The sequence below is a fragment of the Stenella coeruleoalba genome (assembly GCF_951394435.1).
Source record: "Stenella coeruleoalba genome assembly, chromosome: 5".
NCBI lineage: Eukaryota > Metazoa > Chordata > Mammalia > Artiodactyla > Delphinidae > Stenella > Stenella coeruleoalba.
The window spans coordinates 91266372-91288204 of NC_137150.1; the positions used below are offsets into that span (position 1 = coordinate 91266372).

The following is a 21833-nucleotide window of genomic DNA, read 5'->3' on the forward strand; positions in this document are numbered from 1 at the left end:
TACTAAACATTAGTCATATGTCAAATTCGAAATGCTTAATATTAAGTATTATTAAGTTGTCAAGACAATCCTCAGATGTATATTCTATTCTTTCCCCATTATAGAGGTGAGGAACCTGAGGCTCAAGTTAAGTGACTTGTCCAAAGTCACACAGTTAGAAATGAATAGAGATAATTCGACTTTTTAGCCTATACTCCTGATTAACATGCTGTTACTGCAGTGTTTATGTATGAAGTCAAGGGTCACAAATAATTTGTGTGAATATTCATATTTGAATATTCCTACTTCCTGATATTCATCCCTCCTCCACCAATAGTGTGGTTGACAGCATTTCACATTTCTATTGAAATATCCGTGTCTCTCTGAAGACTTTCCAAAGACTAGCAGAATTAAATATTCCCTGTTTTCTGCTCTCAGAGCATTGCACACAAGCTGATAAAACACACATCACCCTCTTTAGTTATTTCTCCCCTGCCCTCCATCCTGTGACTTCCTGAGTATGGAAGTGTTGCCTGATTTCCTAACACCCCTTTATGATCATCATTGTTTTTATTATTGTTGCCGATATTGCTATTACTTTAATTATCAGAGATGAGCACAATATCTGGTATATTGGAAGGTCTCGATATTTGTTTTTTAAATGGACAGTCTATTAAAATTATTTTTCGTACAATTAATAGTTTATTGAAAACCTGAGACCTTCTTACCTACTAATTTTTCATTACTGACTGTGTATTTTTAAAATTTATTTATTTACTTTTGGCTGTGTTGGGTCTTCGTTTCTGTGCATGGGCTTTCTGTACTTGCGGCGAGCGGGGGCCACTCTTCATCGCGGTGTGCGGGTCTCTCACTGTCACAGCCTCTCTTGTTGCGGAGCACAGGCTCCAGACGCTCAGGCTCAGTAGTTGTGGCTCACGGGCCCAGTTGCTCCGTAGCATGTGGGATCTTCCCAGACCAGGGCTCGAACCCGTGTCCCCTGCATCGGCAGGCAGATTCTCAACTACTGCGCCACCAGGGAAGCCCCTGACTGTGGATTTTTGAAATGTGTTTGCTTCTGGTCCATGCAGTTCTGCTTCCTCTTGGCAGCCTTTCAAGGTGCAGGAACCATGCCTCGGCTATTTGTGTTACACTGGTCCCCAGATCACCATAGGTTCCTAATGAATCTTCTTTCTAATCAGCTTTTGAAAATGGAGCTTCGTGCTTTTCTGCAGTCAGTTATGAAGATGGCTGTCTCTAGAGCCTTCTCTTTAGCTACAACCACCTTCCCAGAATTACTTTTCTTTCCTCAGCTCCATTTATGAGACTGCAGCTCTCCAGAACCATATGTTGCAGCTGAACTGTGCTTTCCCCTAGTAGCAGGATATCATTTTTTTAATACCATGTTATTTGTTGGTCCCTTGATTATTCAAGAAAACTAGGAATCTCACACATGTTAGCAATTGTAGCTCCAGGAGCTAAAGATTTATACTACAGGCAAGCATACGTTTATAAGCCAGTTTTCAGATCTCATATCTTAACTTCCTGGCGATATAGCAGAAGTATAACTAAGCCTGAAACTCGTGCATGCTCCAGAACTGACAGACATTTGTGTGTGTGTGTGTGTGTGTGTGTGTGTGTGTGTGTGTTGATCCAACTGAGTGCATAATGGGAGAGAATGATGCTTCTAAATTTAGTTGTGTCTTTAATATTGTTACCAGTGTTACATGTCTGTGATCATTTTTCCCCTGGCAAATGTAGTCTTCATTACAAAATCCAGTCATGCAATTTGCATGCTTTGGAGATAAGGCTGAGGCTCTGTCAGAGCACTTAACCACAGGTGTAAAAATGTTGTGATTAAAAAGAGACTGCACATTTAAGTAGGAGTAATTAGAAGTGAATTCTTAATTGCAAAATTACACAAGCATTTATGCTTTGCTTTGTGATCCTCAGCCTTTGAAAGGTGCTATATAAATGCAAATTGCTTGTCACATCATTCATGCCATGTATTCATGACATTGAAAAATGTGCATTTATACTGAACTAAGCTTAATAATAAAATACTAAATATAAAGTATGTATTAAATAGACCTACATTTCCATCAACCAAGAAAGTACATTTCTGTATTTTCCTTTTGAACATGTACCTGGGCTGATGAGTTACAAGTTCTGTCTTATTACATCTGATTAAGGGAATGAAGTATAAAAATAGAACTCTTCAGACTGATTAAACTACAAAACTGTAAACAGTTTTTTTTTAAATATTATTATTGTAGCTTAACAGCATTAAAATTTTCTGAATGTGAACTCACATGTTGGTTGTAGTACCTTTATTGCCTGTTGGTAATCTAAAGAAGGCCTTCTTTCAAGACTTATAGATATGGTAATTTATCAGTTATTGGAATATCCCATTGCTATAAATATTTCATCCTTCTTTATGACCTCTTGATATAATTCCCACATCAGGAGTTTGGGTTGTGAATTAAGAAATGTAATTTTTATGAATATCAAGGTTTAAAACCACTTGGGAGAGAGTGAGAATCTCATCCTCACAAGATGGATGCCAGAAAATGATAAACATCTGGTCCCCCTATACCCCATGTTTCATGTGTTTGTCAACAGAAAGAAATTATTTCAGGGAGGTGCTTCTCAGTCACCGATGTGTCATTATGTCATTTGGAGATCTCATTAAAGTATAGATTCTGATTCAGTAGATTTGATGTGGGGCCTGAGATTTTGCATTTCTATCGATAACAATCTTTCTTGTGATGCAGATGCTACTGGTCTACAGACCACATGTGGAATAGTGAGGATTAAGGCAGGGCTCTGCAAACTTTTTCTGTAAAGAACCAGAAGATAGATAGTTTAGCCTTTGCAGGCCATAGGCTCTCTGTCACAGCTAGTCAGTTCTGCTGCTGAAGCACAAAAGAGTCATGGTTAATACATAAATAAGTAAGCATGGTGGTCTTTTAGTGAAACTTCATTTACAGGACACGAGGCAAGAGGATTTGGCTCCGGGGCTGTAGTTTGCCCAGGCCTGTTTTAGGGAATTATGAGTGTTTTTTTTTTTTTTGTAATATATCTTTTTTTTTTTTTAAGATTTATTATTTATTTATTTAATTTATTTTTGGCTGCATCGGGTCTTAGTTGCGGCACGCAGGATCTTCGTTGAGGCATGTGGGATCTTTCGTTGTGGTGCACAGGCTCTTCATTGTGGTGTGCGGGCTTCTCTCTAGTTGTGGCACTAGAGAGGGCGCATAGGCTCTGTAGTTGTGGCAGGTGGGCTTAGTTGCCCTGCGGCATGTGGGATCTTAGTCCCCTGACCAGGGATCGAACCCACGTCCCCTGCATTGTAAGGCAGATTCTTTACCACTGGACCACCAAGGAAGTCCCACTATGAGTGTTCTAAGAAATTCATTTTTATTCCAAAATTGCCCCTCTTCAGAGTTAACACGGCAGAGGCTAACTTAAATTCTCGAATAGTCTTCAGTGACAATCTGTCCCTGAAAGTTACTAATAGAAATCTATATAGGCCCCATTTGCATTTATCCATCTTCCATTTTCTTCCCCTCCTGGTATCTTTATCTTCTTTCCTCATTCTCCCAGTTGAAGAGCTCCAAGGCAACATTCAGTTCCCCATAACCAAAATCCACGGATGCTCAAGTTCCTTATAACAGGGGTCCCCAACCCCTGGGCCACGGACTGGTAACAGTCCGTGGCCTGTTAGGAACTAGGCCACACAGCAGGAGGTGAGTGGCAGGTGAGCGAGAGAAGCTTCATCTGTATTTACAGCCACTCCCCATCGCTTGCATTACCGCCTGAGCTCTGCCTCCTGCCAGCACCATAACTAGACGAACTGATGAAATAGCAGAGGATATTGAGGCACAATTGTTAGAGAGGATTAATGAGTCACCGTGGTATGCAGTCCAGGTTGACAAGTCTACAGATGTTGACAACAAGGCAACAATGCTTGTTTTTGTGTGATATATTTTTCAGGAGGATGTGCATGAGGATATGTTATGTGCACTTTTGTTGCCAACCAACACCACAGCTGCAGGACTATTCAAGTCCTTGAATGATTACATATCAGGAAAACTGAACTGGTCATTTTCTGTCGGTATATGCACAGACAGAGTGGCTGCCATGACTGGACGGCTTTCTGGTTTCACTACTCGGGTCAAAGAGGTCGCTTCTGAACGTGAGTCTACACACTGTGTCATCCATAGAGAAATGCTGGCTAGCCGAAAAATGTCACCTGAACTTAACAACGTTTTGCAGGTTGTGATTAAAATTGTCAACCACATTAAAGTACATGCCCTCAACTCACGTCTGTTCGCGCAGCTCTGTGAGGAGATGGACACAAAGCACACACGTCTTCTCTTATACATAGAAGTGAGATGGCTTTCTAAAGGTAGATCACTGGCCAAAGTTTTTGAGTTACGTGAGCTGCTCCAGAGATTTCTTTTAGAGAAACAGTCACCACTGGCAGCACATTCCAGTGACACAGAATGCGTCACAAAACTTGCTTACTTGTGTGACATATTCAACCTGCTCAGCAAACTCCGTCTGTCATCACTTCGGGGGAGAATGGTAGCTGTGTTCAAGTTGGCACATAAAGTGGCTTCATTCAAAGCCAAACTGGAATTATGGGGGCAACAAGTGAACATTGGGACTTTTGTCATGTTTCAAGCATTAGCAGAGATTTTGAAAGAGACTGAGCCAGGGCCTACTTTCTCCCTGCTGGTGCATGTTCACCAATCTCAGCTTTCAAAAGAGTTTGAGCATTACTTCCCAACCACAAAAGACCCCCGAACTGGGAAGGAATGGATCCACAACCCATTTGTGAATAAGCCAGTTGAATCGACTTTATCCGTGCTAGAAGAGGATCAACTGCTTGAGATCGCAAATGACGGTGGCCTTAAAAGTTTGTTTGAGGGCTTCCCTGGTGGCGCAGTGGTTGAGAGTCCGCTTGCCGATGCTAGGGGACGTGGGTTCGTGCCCCGGTCCGGGAAGATCCCACATGCCGTGGGGCGGCTGGGCCCGTGAGCCATGGCTGCTGAGCCTGCGCGTCTGGAGCCTGTGCTCCGCAACTGGAGAGGCCACGACAGTGAGAGGCCCGCGTACAGAAAAAAAAAAAAAAAAAAAAAAAAAATTTGTTTGAGACAACTTCAAATCTCCATACGTTCTGGATGAAAGTCAAGGCGGAGTATCCTGAGATTGCCACAAAAGCACTGAAAAGCCTGCTTCCGTTTCCAACATCCTATCTTTGTGAAGCAGGGTTTTCTGCAGTGACAGCAACCAAAACGAGATCACGGAGTAAACTGGACATAAGCACCACACCTCGGGTGTCACTGTCTCCCATCACCCCCAGATGGGACCATCCAGTTGCAGGAAAACAAGCTCAGGGCTCCCACTGATTCTGCATTATGGTGAGTTGTTTAATTATTTCATTACATATTACAATGTGATAATAATAGAAATAAAGTGCACAATAAATGTAACGCACTTGAATCATCCCGAAGTCATCCCATCCCCGCCCCCGGTCCGTGGAAAAATTGTCTTCCATGAAACCGGTCCCTAGTGCCAAAAAGGTTGGGGACCGCTGCCTTATAAGTATAAAATGGCATAGTAGAGCCGACCCTCCAGTCCTCCAGTTCTGCACCCACGAATTCAACCAGCCTTGGATTGAATTTGGTCCGGAATTGGTTGAATCCAATACTAGGTTGGTTGAATCTGTGGATGTGGAAGCCGCATAGCTAGAGTTCCGGTTGTAAATATCAGATGTTATTTAATATACTCAGAATCCTCAAGAGTCTCCTCAAAGAGCAGAGCAGTAGACCAATAGAGTTTTATATTTATTGGATGATCTCTCCCTTGTTCTTTTTTCCACGTTCTTTTTTCTTTTTATTCTCAAATAAAGCCACACAAACAACCAGTGTTGTTTACCAAAGGTGAACTGTCCAATCAGATGATCTACATCCAATCCTTTTTTTAAATCTCAATCAAGATCAGAGTCCTTCTTCTAGACAAACCTTTTTATCTTTCCAATTATCTAGCCTCCCTCAGTTCTTCCAATGGCTATGTCATTTGACAACTCCAGAGCTGACATTTCATTACAGTGATCAGGTAGGCAGGTTTACTCTTCCTCAGAATGACCAGCCTCAGTACTAATGTCTAAAGTACCCTTTACCTTATTTTTACATTTCAGAGGAAATAAAATTAAGGAATGTGCCAAATTGTGTTAGAAATTTTTAGCATTAACTACTAGGACTGTTAATATCACAGTAAAATACTAGGCTATTGATAGGGCATATTCATTAATTTCACCAGTAAATAGTCAAGAACGTTGAAAAAATTTATATATAATTTATCTTTAAATACAAGCTATAACGATTAAACAGTTTTAGTAGAAATAATGGATTAGGAGTTCAATAAACTATAGCCTGAGGGCCAAATACCACTCACTTCTAGTTTGTGTGTGGCCCGCAAGCTAAGATTGTTTTTCTTTTTAAAAAGGTTGAAAAGAAAATCAAAATATGAATAATATTTTGTGCCACTTGAAAATTGCATGAAATTCAAATTTCAGTTTCCATAAATTAAGTTTTATTGGGCCACAGCGACACCTGTTGATTTGCATATTGTCTGTATTATCTATGGCTACGTTGGCACTACAGCGGCAGAATTGACGGCAGCAGAGGCTATGGCTCTCAATATTTACTGTCTGTCTATTTACAGAAAAAAGTTCGGCAACCCCTAAGTTAGGTGAAAACATGTCTTATGACTTATATCTATGTGCTTCACTAAAACTTGATTACTTTAACATCAATTAGTTAAAACAAAACTAAGAAGGTTGAGCACAATGCATGTGGTATTTGGAAGAATGGAAAAAATTGTTTAAAATATCTGGATCTTGTCTAGTTCACAATATAATAACAGATTTATAAAAATTAACACTGAACACATCCTTACTGTTTATGTCAGGCATATGCTAAGAACTTGTGGGTCTTATATTTTATATTACAGCTAGTCAACTGGCATTATCTCACAACCCACAATTACCATTTGAAATAGGCACCACTGTGATCCTTATTTTGGCAACGAGGAGGTGAGACTTAAGTTAAATGACTTGCCCCATGTCACCCAGCCAGCAAATGGCAAAGTCAGATTTGAACAGAGACAGTTTAACTCTTGAGATCAATATTTTAACCCTATAATATAGTTCATCAACATTTTACAAAGATAGTACAGTTGTCCCTTGGTGTCTGTGGGGGATTGGTTCCAGGACATACCCCCCTCCGCAACAATACAAAAACCTGAGGGTGCTCAAGTTCCTTATATAAAATGGCGTAGTACAGTTGACCCTTGAACAACTCAGAGGTTAGGAGTGCTGACCCTCCTCACATTTGAAAATCTGTGAATAAATTAGAGTTGGCCCTCTATATCAATTCTTCTGTGTCCAAGGATTCAACCTTGGATCGTGTAGTACTGTAGTATTTACAATTGAAAAAAATCTGCGTATAAATGGACCCGAGCAGTTCAAATCCTTGATGTTCAAGAGTCAGCTGTAGTTGCATATAACCTATTCACATCTTCCCATATACTTTAAATCATCTAATCATCTTTATATCTTCCACATACTTTAAATCATCTTTATACAATGTAAATGTTGTGTAAATAGTTGTAAACACAATGTAAGTACTATGTAAATAGATGCCAGTGTGCATCAAATTCAAGTTTTGCTCTTTGGAACTTTCTGGATTTTTTTAAAAAATATTTTTGATCTGTAGTTGGTTGAATCTGTGGCTGTAGGACCCACCAATATGGAGGGCCAACTGTACCAATTTTCTTATACACATACTGAGCAATTCAGTAACATGTATGTGGGAAGTATCCATTTGCTCACTACCTTGTGATCTTCTGGCCTGAATGTGGTCTTGTTCAATTCGAGAGGAAATGGAACTCTTGTAGATTATTATTAAAGTCACTGAGGTATACACTTCTTTTAAAATTGCTTCTCCTATTTCCCTTAGTGTTTGAGTGACTGTGAAGTAAAATGACAACAGGCAGGTTGAAGTTTAATCCAGGTAAGATGGAAGCTTTTGGAGAAGCTGAAGAGTATTTTCTTTACACTGAATTAAAGTCTTCACAGAGCAGAAGTGATTTAGATGGTGCCTCAGGAAAGAGAAACTTTGCATTACGCTTTGCATAGCGCACAAGTTGTGACCATTTTTTTTTTTTACCTGGTGGCCTCATTACAATTCTTAAAGGCTGATAACCTTTACTTAAATACCTTTTTTACAATGCCATGTTTATGCATGTATGCCTACGTAAACTCAGATGAGCGAGGGAGCACAGTCAGGGCTCTCAAAGCTGAAATTAGATGCATCACCAGCTTTTTCCTCCACCAAAAATCTAGCTAGCACAGAAAACAATAGGCCACGTGCATAAAGCAATTAGTGATATCAAGGCCTGGACAATCACCTAATTCTGTAGCAAGCTACTCTAGACTGGATTATTTATTTACCCTTGCCTTATTTTACTGTGCTAGTGGGATTTCTTAGGGCTTAAGGAGAGTTAATTCTGCTGGTAGGCATGATCTTTATGCAATTCCAGTGTTGGAATTATATGTATTGAGATAAATGTGGGATTCATTGTAGATTAAAAAGGTTCTTTCGTTTGGAGTTGAGGAAATAACAAGGAGAGTGTTTTGAATTCTCTGTTTGTTTGGTTTTTTTCCCCTCTTATTGCATCACACATTTCCACTGCTGACCTTCAGGCAGGCCTCTTTGTAGAGGTTTTTGCCCAAATGATTTGTGAGGGTCTTTTGAGTGGGTAATTGGACATTCAGTTGGAAGCTTTATTTTGACAGTGGGCTAATAGGTTAATTCTGTATTCAAAAACAGATGTGTTTGTTTGTTTGTTTTAAATAATGAGGTGTCAAGCCAATTCCCATTTTCCGGGCATTTTGCTTTCTTTTGATGGCAGGTAATTTGGTAAACAGATCACGTTACTTAACTGTATTCACTTCTTCATCCACAGCAGAAATCTTGTTTCTCCTCTAAAGAGAAACTTAAATATGATATTTATAATTCATGTGAAGGCTGTAGGAGCTAGCATCAAGTGCTTATGATTATATTCAGATGATAAGAAAATGTAATGAAAGTCTAGTAGAGCTTGCTTATTACCGTTGACCTCAAGTGCAACATCATTTAAATTGAAACAGCTCTGCCTTCTACTATGAAAAATTGTCCAAAGGGCAAAGAGTTGTCTCTAGGGCTATTCATTGATGTACATTAAACCTTCGTAGAGAATACATTTCCATTGATAGTATGAAAGGGAAAACCAGAGTGTTTTTTGGAAAACTACTTATTTCAGTAAATAATTTCCAAATGATTTCATTAGATGATTGAGGCTTTTCAAATATGAATATACAGAGAATTAGGACAGAAAGACAAATAGTGACATTTAGTAATGCCGCACCATGAAAACAGTCTTGGCTACCACTCTAAAAGCGAACAAATAATTATTAAAACCCCATCATCTTATTTTATTATTTTATTAGGGGCCATGGTCTATTAAGTTTCCTATATCCTGATAAAAATGTGAATTTTTCCTTAGCAGTACTGTGAATAATACAAATCTAATATCGTATTTCATTTTATTAACCAAAGGAAGACAGCAAACACACACACACCACATCAGACTGCTCTAAGGGAAAAAAAAAATCAGCAAACAAAACAAAACAACTGAACAAGTATATAAAAAAAGCAGAAAATATTAGGAGGGGAAAAAATCAACTAATTTCTCTGGACAATCACCTAAATCTGTAGCAAGCTACTTTATAGTGGGTTATTTATTTACCCTTGCCTTATTTTACTGTGCTAGTGAGATATTTAGAGAAAAGAAAACAGAAGCCTAAAAATATTTAAGAATATTATTTCTTAAATATTGATGAATATATGTATCAAATAATATCTGACTTCTTAGGCAAAAAGTATACACACATTTCTTAGAGAATGTTAGGAAATAGTTTTGAAAATATTGGTGGAATGGTAAAATAACAACTTCTTTAATTTTTTTCCATTTTTAAAAATATTAAAGTAAAATTTTTGTCACTGATTTGATAAATAATCATGAACATTTATCATTACGTTAATTTATCATAGTTTTGCTTTAATTATCTTTAAAATGAAATGTGGACAAAATAGTATTTACCCTGTTTACCTCATGGGATACTGACAGTGTCAAAGGAAAGATCTTATTAAATATATCGACTTTATTTCAATTTGTTTCCAAGCTACCCCAAAATATTTTAAATAAACTAAGTATTGTATTTTCTTTAAGAAAACACGCAGAACTTTATTTTTTAGTGGAAGGAGAAAGTAAGTAATGTTGACCAAATTCAGATCAATTCAGTTAAGCAGTTATTTCTGACTCTCTCTCAAAGAAAGTAATGCAGTGGCAAGAAAACATATTCACAATTATATGTGATTTAAGAAAAATGATTAAATTTTCCCAAGTGTTGAGACACTGCTCATCAGCTCCCGACCTGTTGTCCCCATATCCCTGTGTGCCACTGAGTTCTAGTATCATCCAACAAAACCAAATTTGCTCTCTGTCTTCCTTTAGTGTTTTGCCCCGATGCATTTTATTCCATTAGACCATTCTACTTAGATAATTCCTTATTTAATACTACCCAAGTTTTGATTTTCCTTCTTAGTCTGATCCTTGGTTTTTCTGATTAGATCATCAAGCTTCTCTCTCTCCCTCCTCTTTATTTTCTGAAGAACTAACCCATCCTTACCTAATAAGGCCATCTTCTCCGTCAGTAGCTCAAATGTGGAGCACGTATGAATGCCGCCAAATAGGCATCATAGATAAGCTCAGTTACTTCTTCCACTTGACAAAGCGGATCTTCCATTTTGAAATCCAGTGCACTGCAAATAACTGAGAAATAACATGATGAAAGGTAAAATGAGATAGCACAAGCACAATGTTTTGATCCACAAACAAAATCTGATTTTTGGTCTGTTGAAACCTTTACAGTCTCTTTTTTGTTTGTTTGTTTGTTTATTTTTTAACATCTTTATTGGAGTATAATTGCTTTACTAATGTTGTGTTAGTTTCTGCTGTATAACAAAGTGAATCAGCTATATGTGTACATATATCCCCATATCCCCTCCCTCTAAATTTTCGTATGGAACAACAACTAAAAATATGATTAGTCATTTTGGTTTAATAATTTGTTCTCATTTTCCTTAAAAGTAGATTTGACATTTATCCTCTCTAAACCACATCATTACTTCAGCATAGCAAATTCCTTCTTCCCTTCCTCCTTTTTTCCTTCCTTTCTTGATAGTTTCTGCATTCTCTCTCTCTCTCTGAAATAAAACTTCTCCTGAACAACAAGAATACAAATAGCCATGAAGATAACATACATCTAGAGACTACAAACAGAAATGATGTGAGAAAACCATCATCCCATTTTTAATAACTTAATAATTAGAGATGTCTTTGCATCAGTCTAAAATTGACTTCTTTCCTATCCCTGGAAATGACAATCATGTTGCCGGAAATAGATGGTGGACATATCTGGTAGATTATTTTTTCATGGTGGTCAAGCACAGGTTTTTCATGTAGAGCACTTTTCTGATACATTTTAATGTTTCTTACAGGCATATATATGTATCACAGGTGATAATTGTTAGAATTGTTTAAATGAAGGCCTTGCACCCTGCTTTATGGTCAAGATTTGTACATTTACTGCCGCCAGTGACCTACACTTCATTTTACAATAACAACAGTTGAAAACAGCCTCTGCCAAGTATTTGCTTTATTCATCATTCTTTGCTATTTTCCTTGTCCATTAGATTATAAGCTTTCTGCCAGTATAGCTCCTGTTGGTACTACTCAAAGATATATGTCCATAGAACTGCACTGTCCAATATGGTAACCACTAGCCACCTGTAGCTATGTAAATTTATATTTAAATTAATCAAAATTAAATTTAAAAAGTTTAGTTTCTCGGTCATGCTGACCACACACCAAGTCCTCAATAGCTGCATGTGGTTAGTGACTACCATATTGGATGGTGAGGATTTAGAACTAGTAGACTAGCTAACCTAGCCAGCGATATTTTAGAGCCTAGCACTGTTCATAGAGAAACAAAATAAATATTATCTGAATAAGCTTACTAATTAATCTTTAGGGAGCAGCAATTCCATTTAATTTCTCTTCATGATGGAGTGGTAGATTTGGGATGCTGATATAGGAATATGCACATTTAAAAATTTTTTTTACATCTTTATTGGAGTATAATTGCTTTACAAGGTTGTGTTAGTTTCTGCTGTATAACAAAGTGAATCAGCTATATGTATACATATATCCTCATATCCCCTCTCTCATGCCTCTCCCTCCCACCCTCCCTATCCCATCCCTCTAGGTGGTTCCAGAGCACCAAGTTGATCTCCCTGTGCTATGCAGCTGCTTCCTACTACCTATCTATTTTACATTTGGTAGAGTGTATATGTCAGTGCTACTTTCTCACTTCATACCACATACCCTTCCCCCAACCCTGTATCCTCAAGTCCATTCTCTACGTCTGCATCTTTATTCATGTCCTGCCCCTAGGTTCATCAGAACCATTTTTTTTTTTTTAGATTCCTTATCTATGTGTTACCATACTGTTTTTGTTTTTCTCTTTATAACTTACGACACTTTGTTTGACAGACTCTAGGTCCAACCACCTCACTACAAATAATTTCGTTTCTTTTTATGGCTGAGTAATATTCCATTGTATATATGTACCACATCTTCTTTATCCATTCATCTGTCAATGGACATTTAGGTTGCTTCCATGTCCTACAATGAACACTGTGGTACATGTCTCTTTTTGAATTATGATTTTCTCCAGGTATATGCCCAGGAGTGGGATTATTGGCTCATATGGTAGTTCTATTTTTAGTTTTTAAAGGAACCTTCATATAGTTCTCCATAGTGGTTGTATCAATTTACAAAGTGCCAGAGGGTTCCCTTTTCTCAACACCCTCTCCAGCATTTAATGTTTGTAGATTTTTTGATGATGGCCATTCTGACTGGTGTGAGGTGATACCTCATTGTAGTTTTGATTTGCATTTCTATAATGATTAATGATGTTGAGCATCCTTTCATGTGTTTGTTGGCAATCTGTCTATCTTCTTTAAAGAAATGTCTATTTAGGTCTTCTGCCCATTTTTGGATTGGGTTGTTTGTTTTTTTGTTATTGAGCTGCATGAGCTGCTTGTAAATTTTGGAGATTCATCCTTTGTCAGTTGCTTCGCTTGCGAATATTTTTTCCCATTCTGAACGTTGTCTTTTCATCTTGTTTATGGTTTCCTTTGCAGTGCAAAAGCTTTTAAGTTTCATTAGGTCCCATTGTTTATTTTTGATTTATTTCCGTTTCTCTAGGAGATGGGTCAAAAAGGATCTTGCTATGATTTATGTCATGTCTATGTTTTCTATTTATGTCATGCCTATGTTTTCCTCTAAGAGTTTGATAGTGTCTGGCCTTACATTTAGGTCTTTAATCCATTTTTAGTTTAGTTTTGTGTATGGTGTTAGGAAGTATTCTAAGTTCATTCTTTTACATGTAGCTGTCCACTTTTCCCAGCACCACTTCTTGAAGAGGCTGTCTTTTCTCCATTTTATATTTTTGCTTCCTTTGTGAAAGATAAGGTGACCATATGTGTGTGGGTTTATCTCTGGGCTTTCTATCCTGTTCCATTGATCTATATTTCTGTTTTTGTGCTAGTACCATACTGTCTTGATTCCTGTAGCATTGTAGTATAGTCTGAAGTCACAGAGCCTGATTCCTCCAGCTCTGTTTTTCTTTCAAAGATTTCTTTGGCTCTTTGGGGTCTTTTGTGTTTCCATACAAATTATAAAATTTTTTGTTCTAATTGTGTGAAAAATGCCATTGGTAGTTTGATAGAGATTGCACTGAATCTGTAGATTGCTTTGGGTAGTATAGTCATTATCACAAGGTTGATCATTCCAATCCAAGAACATGGTACATCTCTCCATCTGTTTGTATCATCTTTGATTTCTTTCATAGGTGCCTTATAGTTTTCTGCATACATGATTTTGTCTCCTTAGGTAGGTTTATTCCTAGGTATTTTATTCTTTTTGTTGCAGTGGTAAATGGGAGTGTTTCCTTAATTTCTCTTTCTGATTTTTCATCGTTAGTGTATAGGAATGCAAGAGATTTCTGTGCATTAAGTTTGTATCTTGCTACTTTACCAAATCCATCGATTAGCTCTAGTAGTTTTCTGGTAGCATCCTTAGGATTATTTATGTGTAATATCATGTCATCTGAAAGCAGTGATAGTATTAATTCTTCTCTTGTGATTTGGATTCCTTTTATTTCTTTTTCTTCTCTGACTGCCATGGCTAAATCTTCCAAAACTGTGTTGAATAATAGTGGTGAGACTGGGCAACCTTGTCTTGTTCCTGATCTTAGAGGATATGCTTTCAGATATTCACCATTGAAAAAGATGTTTGCTGTGGGTTTGTTGTATATGGCCTTTATTATGTTGAGGTAGGTTCACTCTATGCCCACTTTCTGGAGGGTTTTTATCATAAATGGGTGGTGAACTTTGTCGAAAGCTTTTTCTGCATCTGTTGAGATGATCATATGGTTTTTTCCTTCAGTTTGTTAATATGGTGTATCACAGTGATATATTTGCATATATTGAAGAATCCTTGCATCCCTGGGATAAACCCCACTTGATCATGGTGTATGATCCTTTTCATGTGCTGCTGGATTCTGTTTGCTAGTACTTTGTTGAGGAATTTTGCATCTATGTTCATCAGTGATATTAGCTTGTTGTTTTCTTTATTTCTGACATCTTTGTCTGGTTTTGGTATCAGGTTGATTGTGGCCTTGTAGAATGAGTTTGGGAGTGTTCTCCCTCTGCAATATTTTGGAAAAGTTTGAGAAGGTTAGGTGTTAGCTCTTCTCTAAATGTTTGACAGAAATCGGCTGTGAAGCCTGGGCTTTTGTTTGTTGGAAGATTTTTAAACACAGTTTCAATTTCAGTGCTTGTGATTGGTCTGTTCATATTTTCTATTTCTTCCTGGTTCAGTCTTGAAATGTTGTACTTTTCTGAGAATCTGTCCATTTCTTCCAGGTAGTCCATTTTATTGGCATATAGTTGCTTGTAGTGGTGTCTCATGATCCTTTGTATTTCTGCAGTGTCAGTTGTTACTTCTCCTTTTTCATTTCTAATTCTGTTGATTTGAGTCTTTTCCCATTTTTTTCTTGATGAGTCTGGCTAATGGTTTATCACTTTTTTTTACCTTCTCAAAGAACCAGCTTTTAGTTTTATTGAACTTTGCTATTGTTTCCTTCCTTTCTTTTTCATTTATTTCTGATCTGATCTTTATGATTTCTTTTCTTCTGCTAACTTTGGGTTTTCTTCTTTTTTTCCTTCTTTCTCTAACTGCTTTAGGTGTAAGGTTAGGTTGTTTATTTGAGATGTTTCTTGTTTCTTGAGGTAGGATTATATTGCTATAAACTTCCCTCTTAGAACTGCTTTTGCTGCATCCCATAGGTTTTGGATCATCGTGCTTTCATTGTCATTTTTTTCTAGCTATTTTTGGATTTCCTCTGATTTCTTCAGTGATATCTTGGTTATTTAGTAGTGTATTGTTTAGCCTCTATGTGTTTGTATTTTTTACTGTTTTTATCCTGTAATTGATATCTAGTCTCATTGCATTGTGGTTGGAAAAAATACTTGATATGATTTCAATTTTCTTAAATTTATTGAGGCTTGGTTTGTCACCCAAGATATGATCTATCCTGGAGAATGTTCCATGAGCACTTGAGAAGAAAGCGTGTTCTGTTGTTTTTGGATGGAATGTCCTATAAATATCCATTAAGTCCATCTTGTTTAATGTGTCATTTAAAGCTTGTGTTTCCTTATATATTTTCATTTTGGATGATCTGTCCATTGGTAAAAGTGTGATATTAAAGTCCCCTACTATTACTGTGTTACTGTCATTTCCACTTTTATGGCTGTTAAAATTTGCCTTATGTATTGAGGTGCTCCTATGTTGGGTGCATAAATATTTACAATTGTTATATCTTCTTCTTGGATTGATCCCTTGATCTTTATGTAGAGTCCTCTTTTGTCTCTTGTAATAGTCATCATTTTAAAGTCTATATTTTCTGATGAGTATTGCTACTCCAGCTTTCTTTTGATTACCACTTGCATGGAATATCTTTTTCCATCCCCTCACTTTCAGTCTGTATGTGTCCCTAGGTCTGAAGTTGGTCTCTTGTAGATAGCATATATATGGGTCTTATTTTTGTATCCATTCAGCAAGCCTGTGTCTTTTGGATGGGGCATTTAATCCATTTACATTTAAGGTAATTATCAATATGTATGTTCCTATTACCATTTTCTTAATTGTTTTGGGTTTGTTTCCGTAGGTGTTTTCCTTCTCTTGTGTTTCCTGCCTAGAGAAGTTCTTTTAGCATTTGTTGTAAAGCTTATTTGGTGGTGCTGAATTCTCTTAACTTTTGCTTGCCTATAAAGGTTTTTATTTGTCTGTTGAATCTAGATCATTGCTGGGTAGAATAATCTTGGTTGTAGGTTTTTCCCCTTCATCACTTTAAATATGTCCTGCCCCTCCCTTCTGGCTTGCAGAGTTTCTGCTGAAAGATCAACTGTCAACTTTATGGGGATTCCCTTGTGTGTTATTTGTTGCTTTTCCCTTGCTGCTTTTAATATTTTTTCTTTGTATTTAATTTCTGACAGTTTGATTAATATGTGTCTTGGCATGTTTCTCCTTGGATTTATCCTGTATGGGACTCTCTGCTCTTCCTTGATTTGATTGACTACTTCCTTTCCCATGTTAGGGAAGTTTTCAACTATAATCTCCTCAAATATTTTCTCAGTCCCTTTCTTCTTCTCTTCTTCTTCTGGGACCCTTATAATTCTAATGTTGATGCATTTCATGTTGTTCCAGAGGTCTCTGATACTGTCCTCAATTCTTTTCATTCTTTTTTCTTTATTCTGCTCTGTGGTAGTTATTTCCATTATTTTATCTTCCAGGTCACTTATCCGTTCTTCTGCCTCAGTTATTCTGCTATTGATTCCTTCTAGAGAATTTTTAATTTCATTTTTTGTGTTGTTCATCATTGTTTATTAGCTGTTTAGTTCTTCTAGGTCCTTCTTGTTTCTTGTATTTTCTCCATTCTATTTCTGAGATTTTGGATCATCTTTCCTATCATTACTCTGAATTCTTTGTCAGGTAGACTGTTTCCTCTTCATTTGTTTGGTCTGGTGGGTTTTTACCTCGCTTCTTCTGCTGCATATTTCTCTGTCTTCTCATTTTGTTTAACTTACTGTATTTGGGGTCTCCTTTTCACAGGCTGCATGTTCGTACTTCCTCTTATTTTTGGTGGCTGCCCCCACTGGGTGAGGTTGATTCAGTGGCTTGTGTTGGCTTCCTGGTGAGGGGGACTGGTGCCTATGTTCTGGTGGGTGGGGTTGGGTCTTGTCCCTCTGGTGGGCAGGGCTACGTCTGGTGGTGTGTTTTGGAGTGTCTGTGAACTTAGTTTGACTTTAGGCAGCCTGTCTGCTAATGGTGGGGTTGTGTTCCTGTCTTGCTAGTTGTTTGGCATGGGGCATCCAGCACTGTAGCTTGCTTGCCGTTGGGTGGAGCTGGGTCTTTGTGTTGAGATGGAGATCTCTGGGATAGCTCTCACTGATTAATATACGTGGGGCTGGGAGGGCTCTGGTGGTCCAATGTCCTGGATGCGGTTCTCCCATGTTGGAGGCTCAGGCCCGACACCCAGCTGGAGCACCAAGACCCTGCCAGGCACGTGGCATGGAAGAAAAGGAAGAAAAAAACCCAAAAACGAGCAGACAGAACCCCAAAACAAATGGTAAAAACAAAACTAAAGAGACAAAATCACACAAGGAAATATACACACACACACTCATAAAAGGAAAAAAACCAACAAAAAAACCTGAACAGACTGAACCCTAAGTCCAATGGTAAAGCAAACCTAAACAGACAAAATCACACCAAGAAACTTACATACACACACTCACAAAAAGAGAAAAAAAAAAAAATGGAAGAGAGTAGCCAAACCAATAAACAAACCCACCAATGAAAACAAACACTAAAACCTTAACTAAGATAAACATACAAGCAAAAACAAATCAGATGCAGAAAGCAAACCCCAAGTCTACAGTTGTTCCCAAAGTCCAGCGCCTCAGTTTTGGGAACATTCATTGTCTATTCAGGTATTCCGCAGATGCAGGGTTTATCAAGTTGATTGTGGGGATTTAATCTGCTGCTCCTGAGGCTGCTGGGAGAGATTTCCCTTTTTCTTCTTTGTTCCACAGCTCCTAGGTTTCATCTTTGGTTTTGGCCCTGCCTCTACGTGTAGGCCACCCTCAGGAGTCTGTTCCCCACCCAGACAGGAGGGGATTAAAGCAGCCACTGACTGATTAGGATTCTATTGCTCACTCAGGCCAGGGAGAGGGAGGGGTATGGTAGTCATAAGTGGAATGCAGGGTGTGCCTGCGGTGGCAGAGGCCAGCATGACATTGCAGGAACCTGAGGCACGCCGTGTGTTCTCCCCGGGAAGTTCGCCCTGGATCACGGGACCCTGGCAGTGGTGGGCTGCACAGGCTTCCAGGGGGGTGTGGGTAATGACCTGCGCTTGCATACAGTATTCTTGGTGGCAGCGTTAGCGGTCCTTGCCCACCTCTGGGGTCCGAAATGATAGCTGTGGCTCGCGCCCATTTCTGGAGCTTGCTTAAGCAGTGCTCTGCCATCTCTGGGCACACGGAGCAGGAAGCCCCTCTCCTTGCTCACCCTGAAACAATGGTCTCTTGCCTCTCTGGAAGGTCCAGACTTTTTCCCAGACTCCCTCCCTGCTACACACTAGCCCCCTTCAGGCTGTCTTCACACAGCCAATCCCAGTCCTCTCCCTGGGGTCTGACCTCCAAAGCCCGAGCCTCAGCTCCCAGCCCCGGCCACCCTGACCGCCCCGGCGGGTGAGGAGACAAACCTCTCGGGCTGGTGAGTGCTGGTCGGCACTGATCCTCTGTGCGGGAATCTCTCTGCTTTGCCCTCTGCACCCCTGTTGCTGTGCTCTCCTCTGTGGCTCTGAAGCTTCCCCCCACACCCCCACTTGTCCCCACCAGTGAGGGGACTTCCTACTGTGTGGAAACCTTTCCTCCTTCACAGCTCCCTCCCAGTGGTGTGGTCCCGTCCCTATTCTTTTGTCTCTGTTTTTTCTTTTTTCTTTTGCCCTACCCAGGTATGTGGGGAATTTCTTGCCTTTGGGAAGTCTGAGGTCTTCTGACAGCATTCAGTACATGTTGTGTAGGAGTTGTTCCGCATGTAGATGTATTTTTGATGTATTTGTGAGGAGGAAGGTGATCTCCACGTCTTACTCCTCTGCCATCTTGGAGGTCTCCCCAGTACGTGTACCTCTAAGGGTTTTGCTATTGTTTTTGTTTCTTTGTTTTTGTGGAAGAAGTCTTAATGCAATTCCTAGCTCATATAATCTACTTCCTAGACCAGAAAGGCAGTCAAGAATGATCACATTCTAAGAATTCAATCTTATCAATCCTTATGAACATTGATAGACATTAAGGAAATGGTGGTAGTAGTGGGGACCTGTCTTAGTCTATTTGGGCTGCTATAACAAAATACCACAGACTGAGTAGCTTATAAACAACAGAAATTTATTTCTCACAGTTTTGGAGGCTGGACATCTAAGATCAGGGTGCCTGCACAGTCAGGTAAAAGTCAGATTGCAGACTTCTCATTATATATATATCCTCACATGGCTGAAGGGGCTAAGGAGCTATGTTGTGCTTCTTTTATAAGGGCACTAGTCTCATTCATGGGGGCTCCACCCTCATGACCTAATCACATCTCAAAGGCCCTACCACCTAATGCCAAAACTTGGAGGTTCTGTTTCAACATATTAATTTCAGGGAGACATAAACATTCAGACCATTGCAAGACCTTTTAGAATTGTGATGAAAGATTTCAGCAGTGAGAATCTGAAGTTTCAATTGTATCATGATAACTTCGTCGACTCCATAAGATTGAGGGAAAAGCTTTGAATCAAATATGTGAGTTTAAGATGATAGCAAAGGGACTATAGAAAAATAATTGTTAAAGAAATTTGTTTTTTAATTAAATGTTCTTTCTTTAACTTTCTGTCATTCTAGATTTTTTTTCATTAAATTCCCCAAAGCTAGATCCAATTTAAGTCCTGTCACTCCATCTTTGGTTCACACTGCTAAGATACAGTACCACACTGTAGTACACAATATTGTGCACTGACCACAGACCCAGAAAGAATAGAATTTATTGTTTTCTCATCATTGATGAAATTTAGCCAGGCATTAATATCTATTCACTGTATAGAACTGTTTCCTTTTGGGGCTATAATATTAAAACACAGAGAAGAAAGTGATGAGATTCTTTCAACATGCTATTTGTAGATTTAACTGAAGTGAAAAGAACATCTTAAGGCACAGATTAGGGAGGACCATAATGAAAGCATGACAATTTGAAGAAAAAAATACTCATTAGCCTTTCTCCCAGTGTTCTTTTATCTAAGGAATTCGCTAATCTAGCAGAATAGTTAAAATAAGTGTAAATCAATAGAATGTGAGCTCTGAAGTTATTTAACCAAAATTCCTTTTGGGTAGAGAGGACATGGAACCACCAGAGATCTCCTAAGTGTCAGCAGCTAAAATTAAAAATCCTTGACACTATGCTAGAGAAAAGGGAGTTTTGAAATGCATTCTTATACCAGCAAATATTTATTGAGCATTTATAAATGTCAAGGTATTGAGAGGTTTTATTCAAACATGAGACAGACATAATTTCAAAGATCACATAGTTTAGATAATTGCGTTGATTTTCCCTGTCTCAGAGACATACTCTTTAGCATCTACTCTCATCAAAGATAATAGGATTGTATATGACTTAAAAGAGTGTCTGCCTCATTCTGTTTAATTGACATTTTATAAAGTAACACTCATCAGACTTTAACAGTAAAGCACAGTATTTAAATAGCAATTGCTCTAAACACTTAGCAAACATATGCCCTGGAAGAATTATATTCATTTATGTTTCCCTGGTGAAGGATTGGCCAACTAAAATATTTATTGACCCTTTACCCTGCAGCTCTGAAACACAAGATGGCTATTTAGAGACCAATTTTGGTGGGAGAATGTGAAGATGCTTTCATTCATCCACTCTTTCATTCAACAAATATTAGTTCAGTATCTACTATTTAAGAACTGAACTAGATGCTTGGGATTCAACAGTGTTTGTTTTGTTAAACAAACATTCCTGCTCTCCAGGAGCTTACCTTTTAGGCAAAATGGTTATAAAATTTAAAAAGTATATGTATTATATATAGGTTTTCTTGTGTGTTAGAAGATGATAACTGGCAAAGCATATGTAAGAGGAGCAAGATGAGGAGTATCAGTGGAGGGAACATATTTAAATAGGATGGTCAGGATTGGCATTATTCATGTCTTCTAGCAAATGCTTGCAGAACAAGAGGGCATCAACCATGTTGACATTTTGAAGAAGATTCTAAAAAGAAGGACCAGCCAGTAAATGCCTTACCTTAGGATGGTACCTAGTTTGTTTGAGAAGTAGCCAAGAGGCCAGAGGGGACTGGAGCAGAGTGACTGAGAGGGAGAGCAGCAAGAGAGAGATCAGAGAGGTAGCAGGTGCCAGTTCATATAAGATCATTGTGAGGACTTTGACCTTACTCAGAGTGTAATGCAAGGCCATTTCAGGGTCTTACGCAGAGGAGT

At 38.5% G+C, this 21833-nt stretch overlaps 1 protein-coding gene across 1 annotated transcript in view; it reads left to right on the forward strand.

Annotated features, from left to right (window-relative positions):
* The window catches only part of LOC307186477 (zinc finger MYM-type protein 6-like), a 1023730-nt gene that overhangs the window by 603526 nt on the left and 398371 nt on the right, over window positions 1-21833 (forward strand). Inside the window, exon 5 of the mRNA XM_079921634.1 lies at window positions 3973-5405. Within this exon, the coding sequence (XP_079777760.1) occupies window positions 3991-5022 (1032 nt within the window). The 5' untranslated portion in view covers window positions 3973-3990 and the 3' untranslated portion in view covers window positions 5023-5405. The remainder of the gene's footprint in view (window positions 1-3972; window positions 5406-21833) is intronic.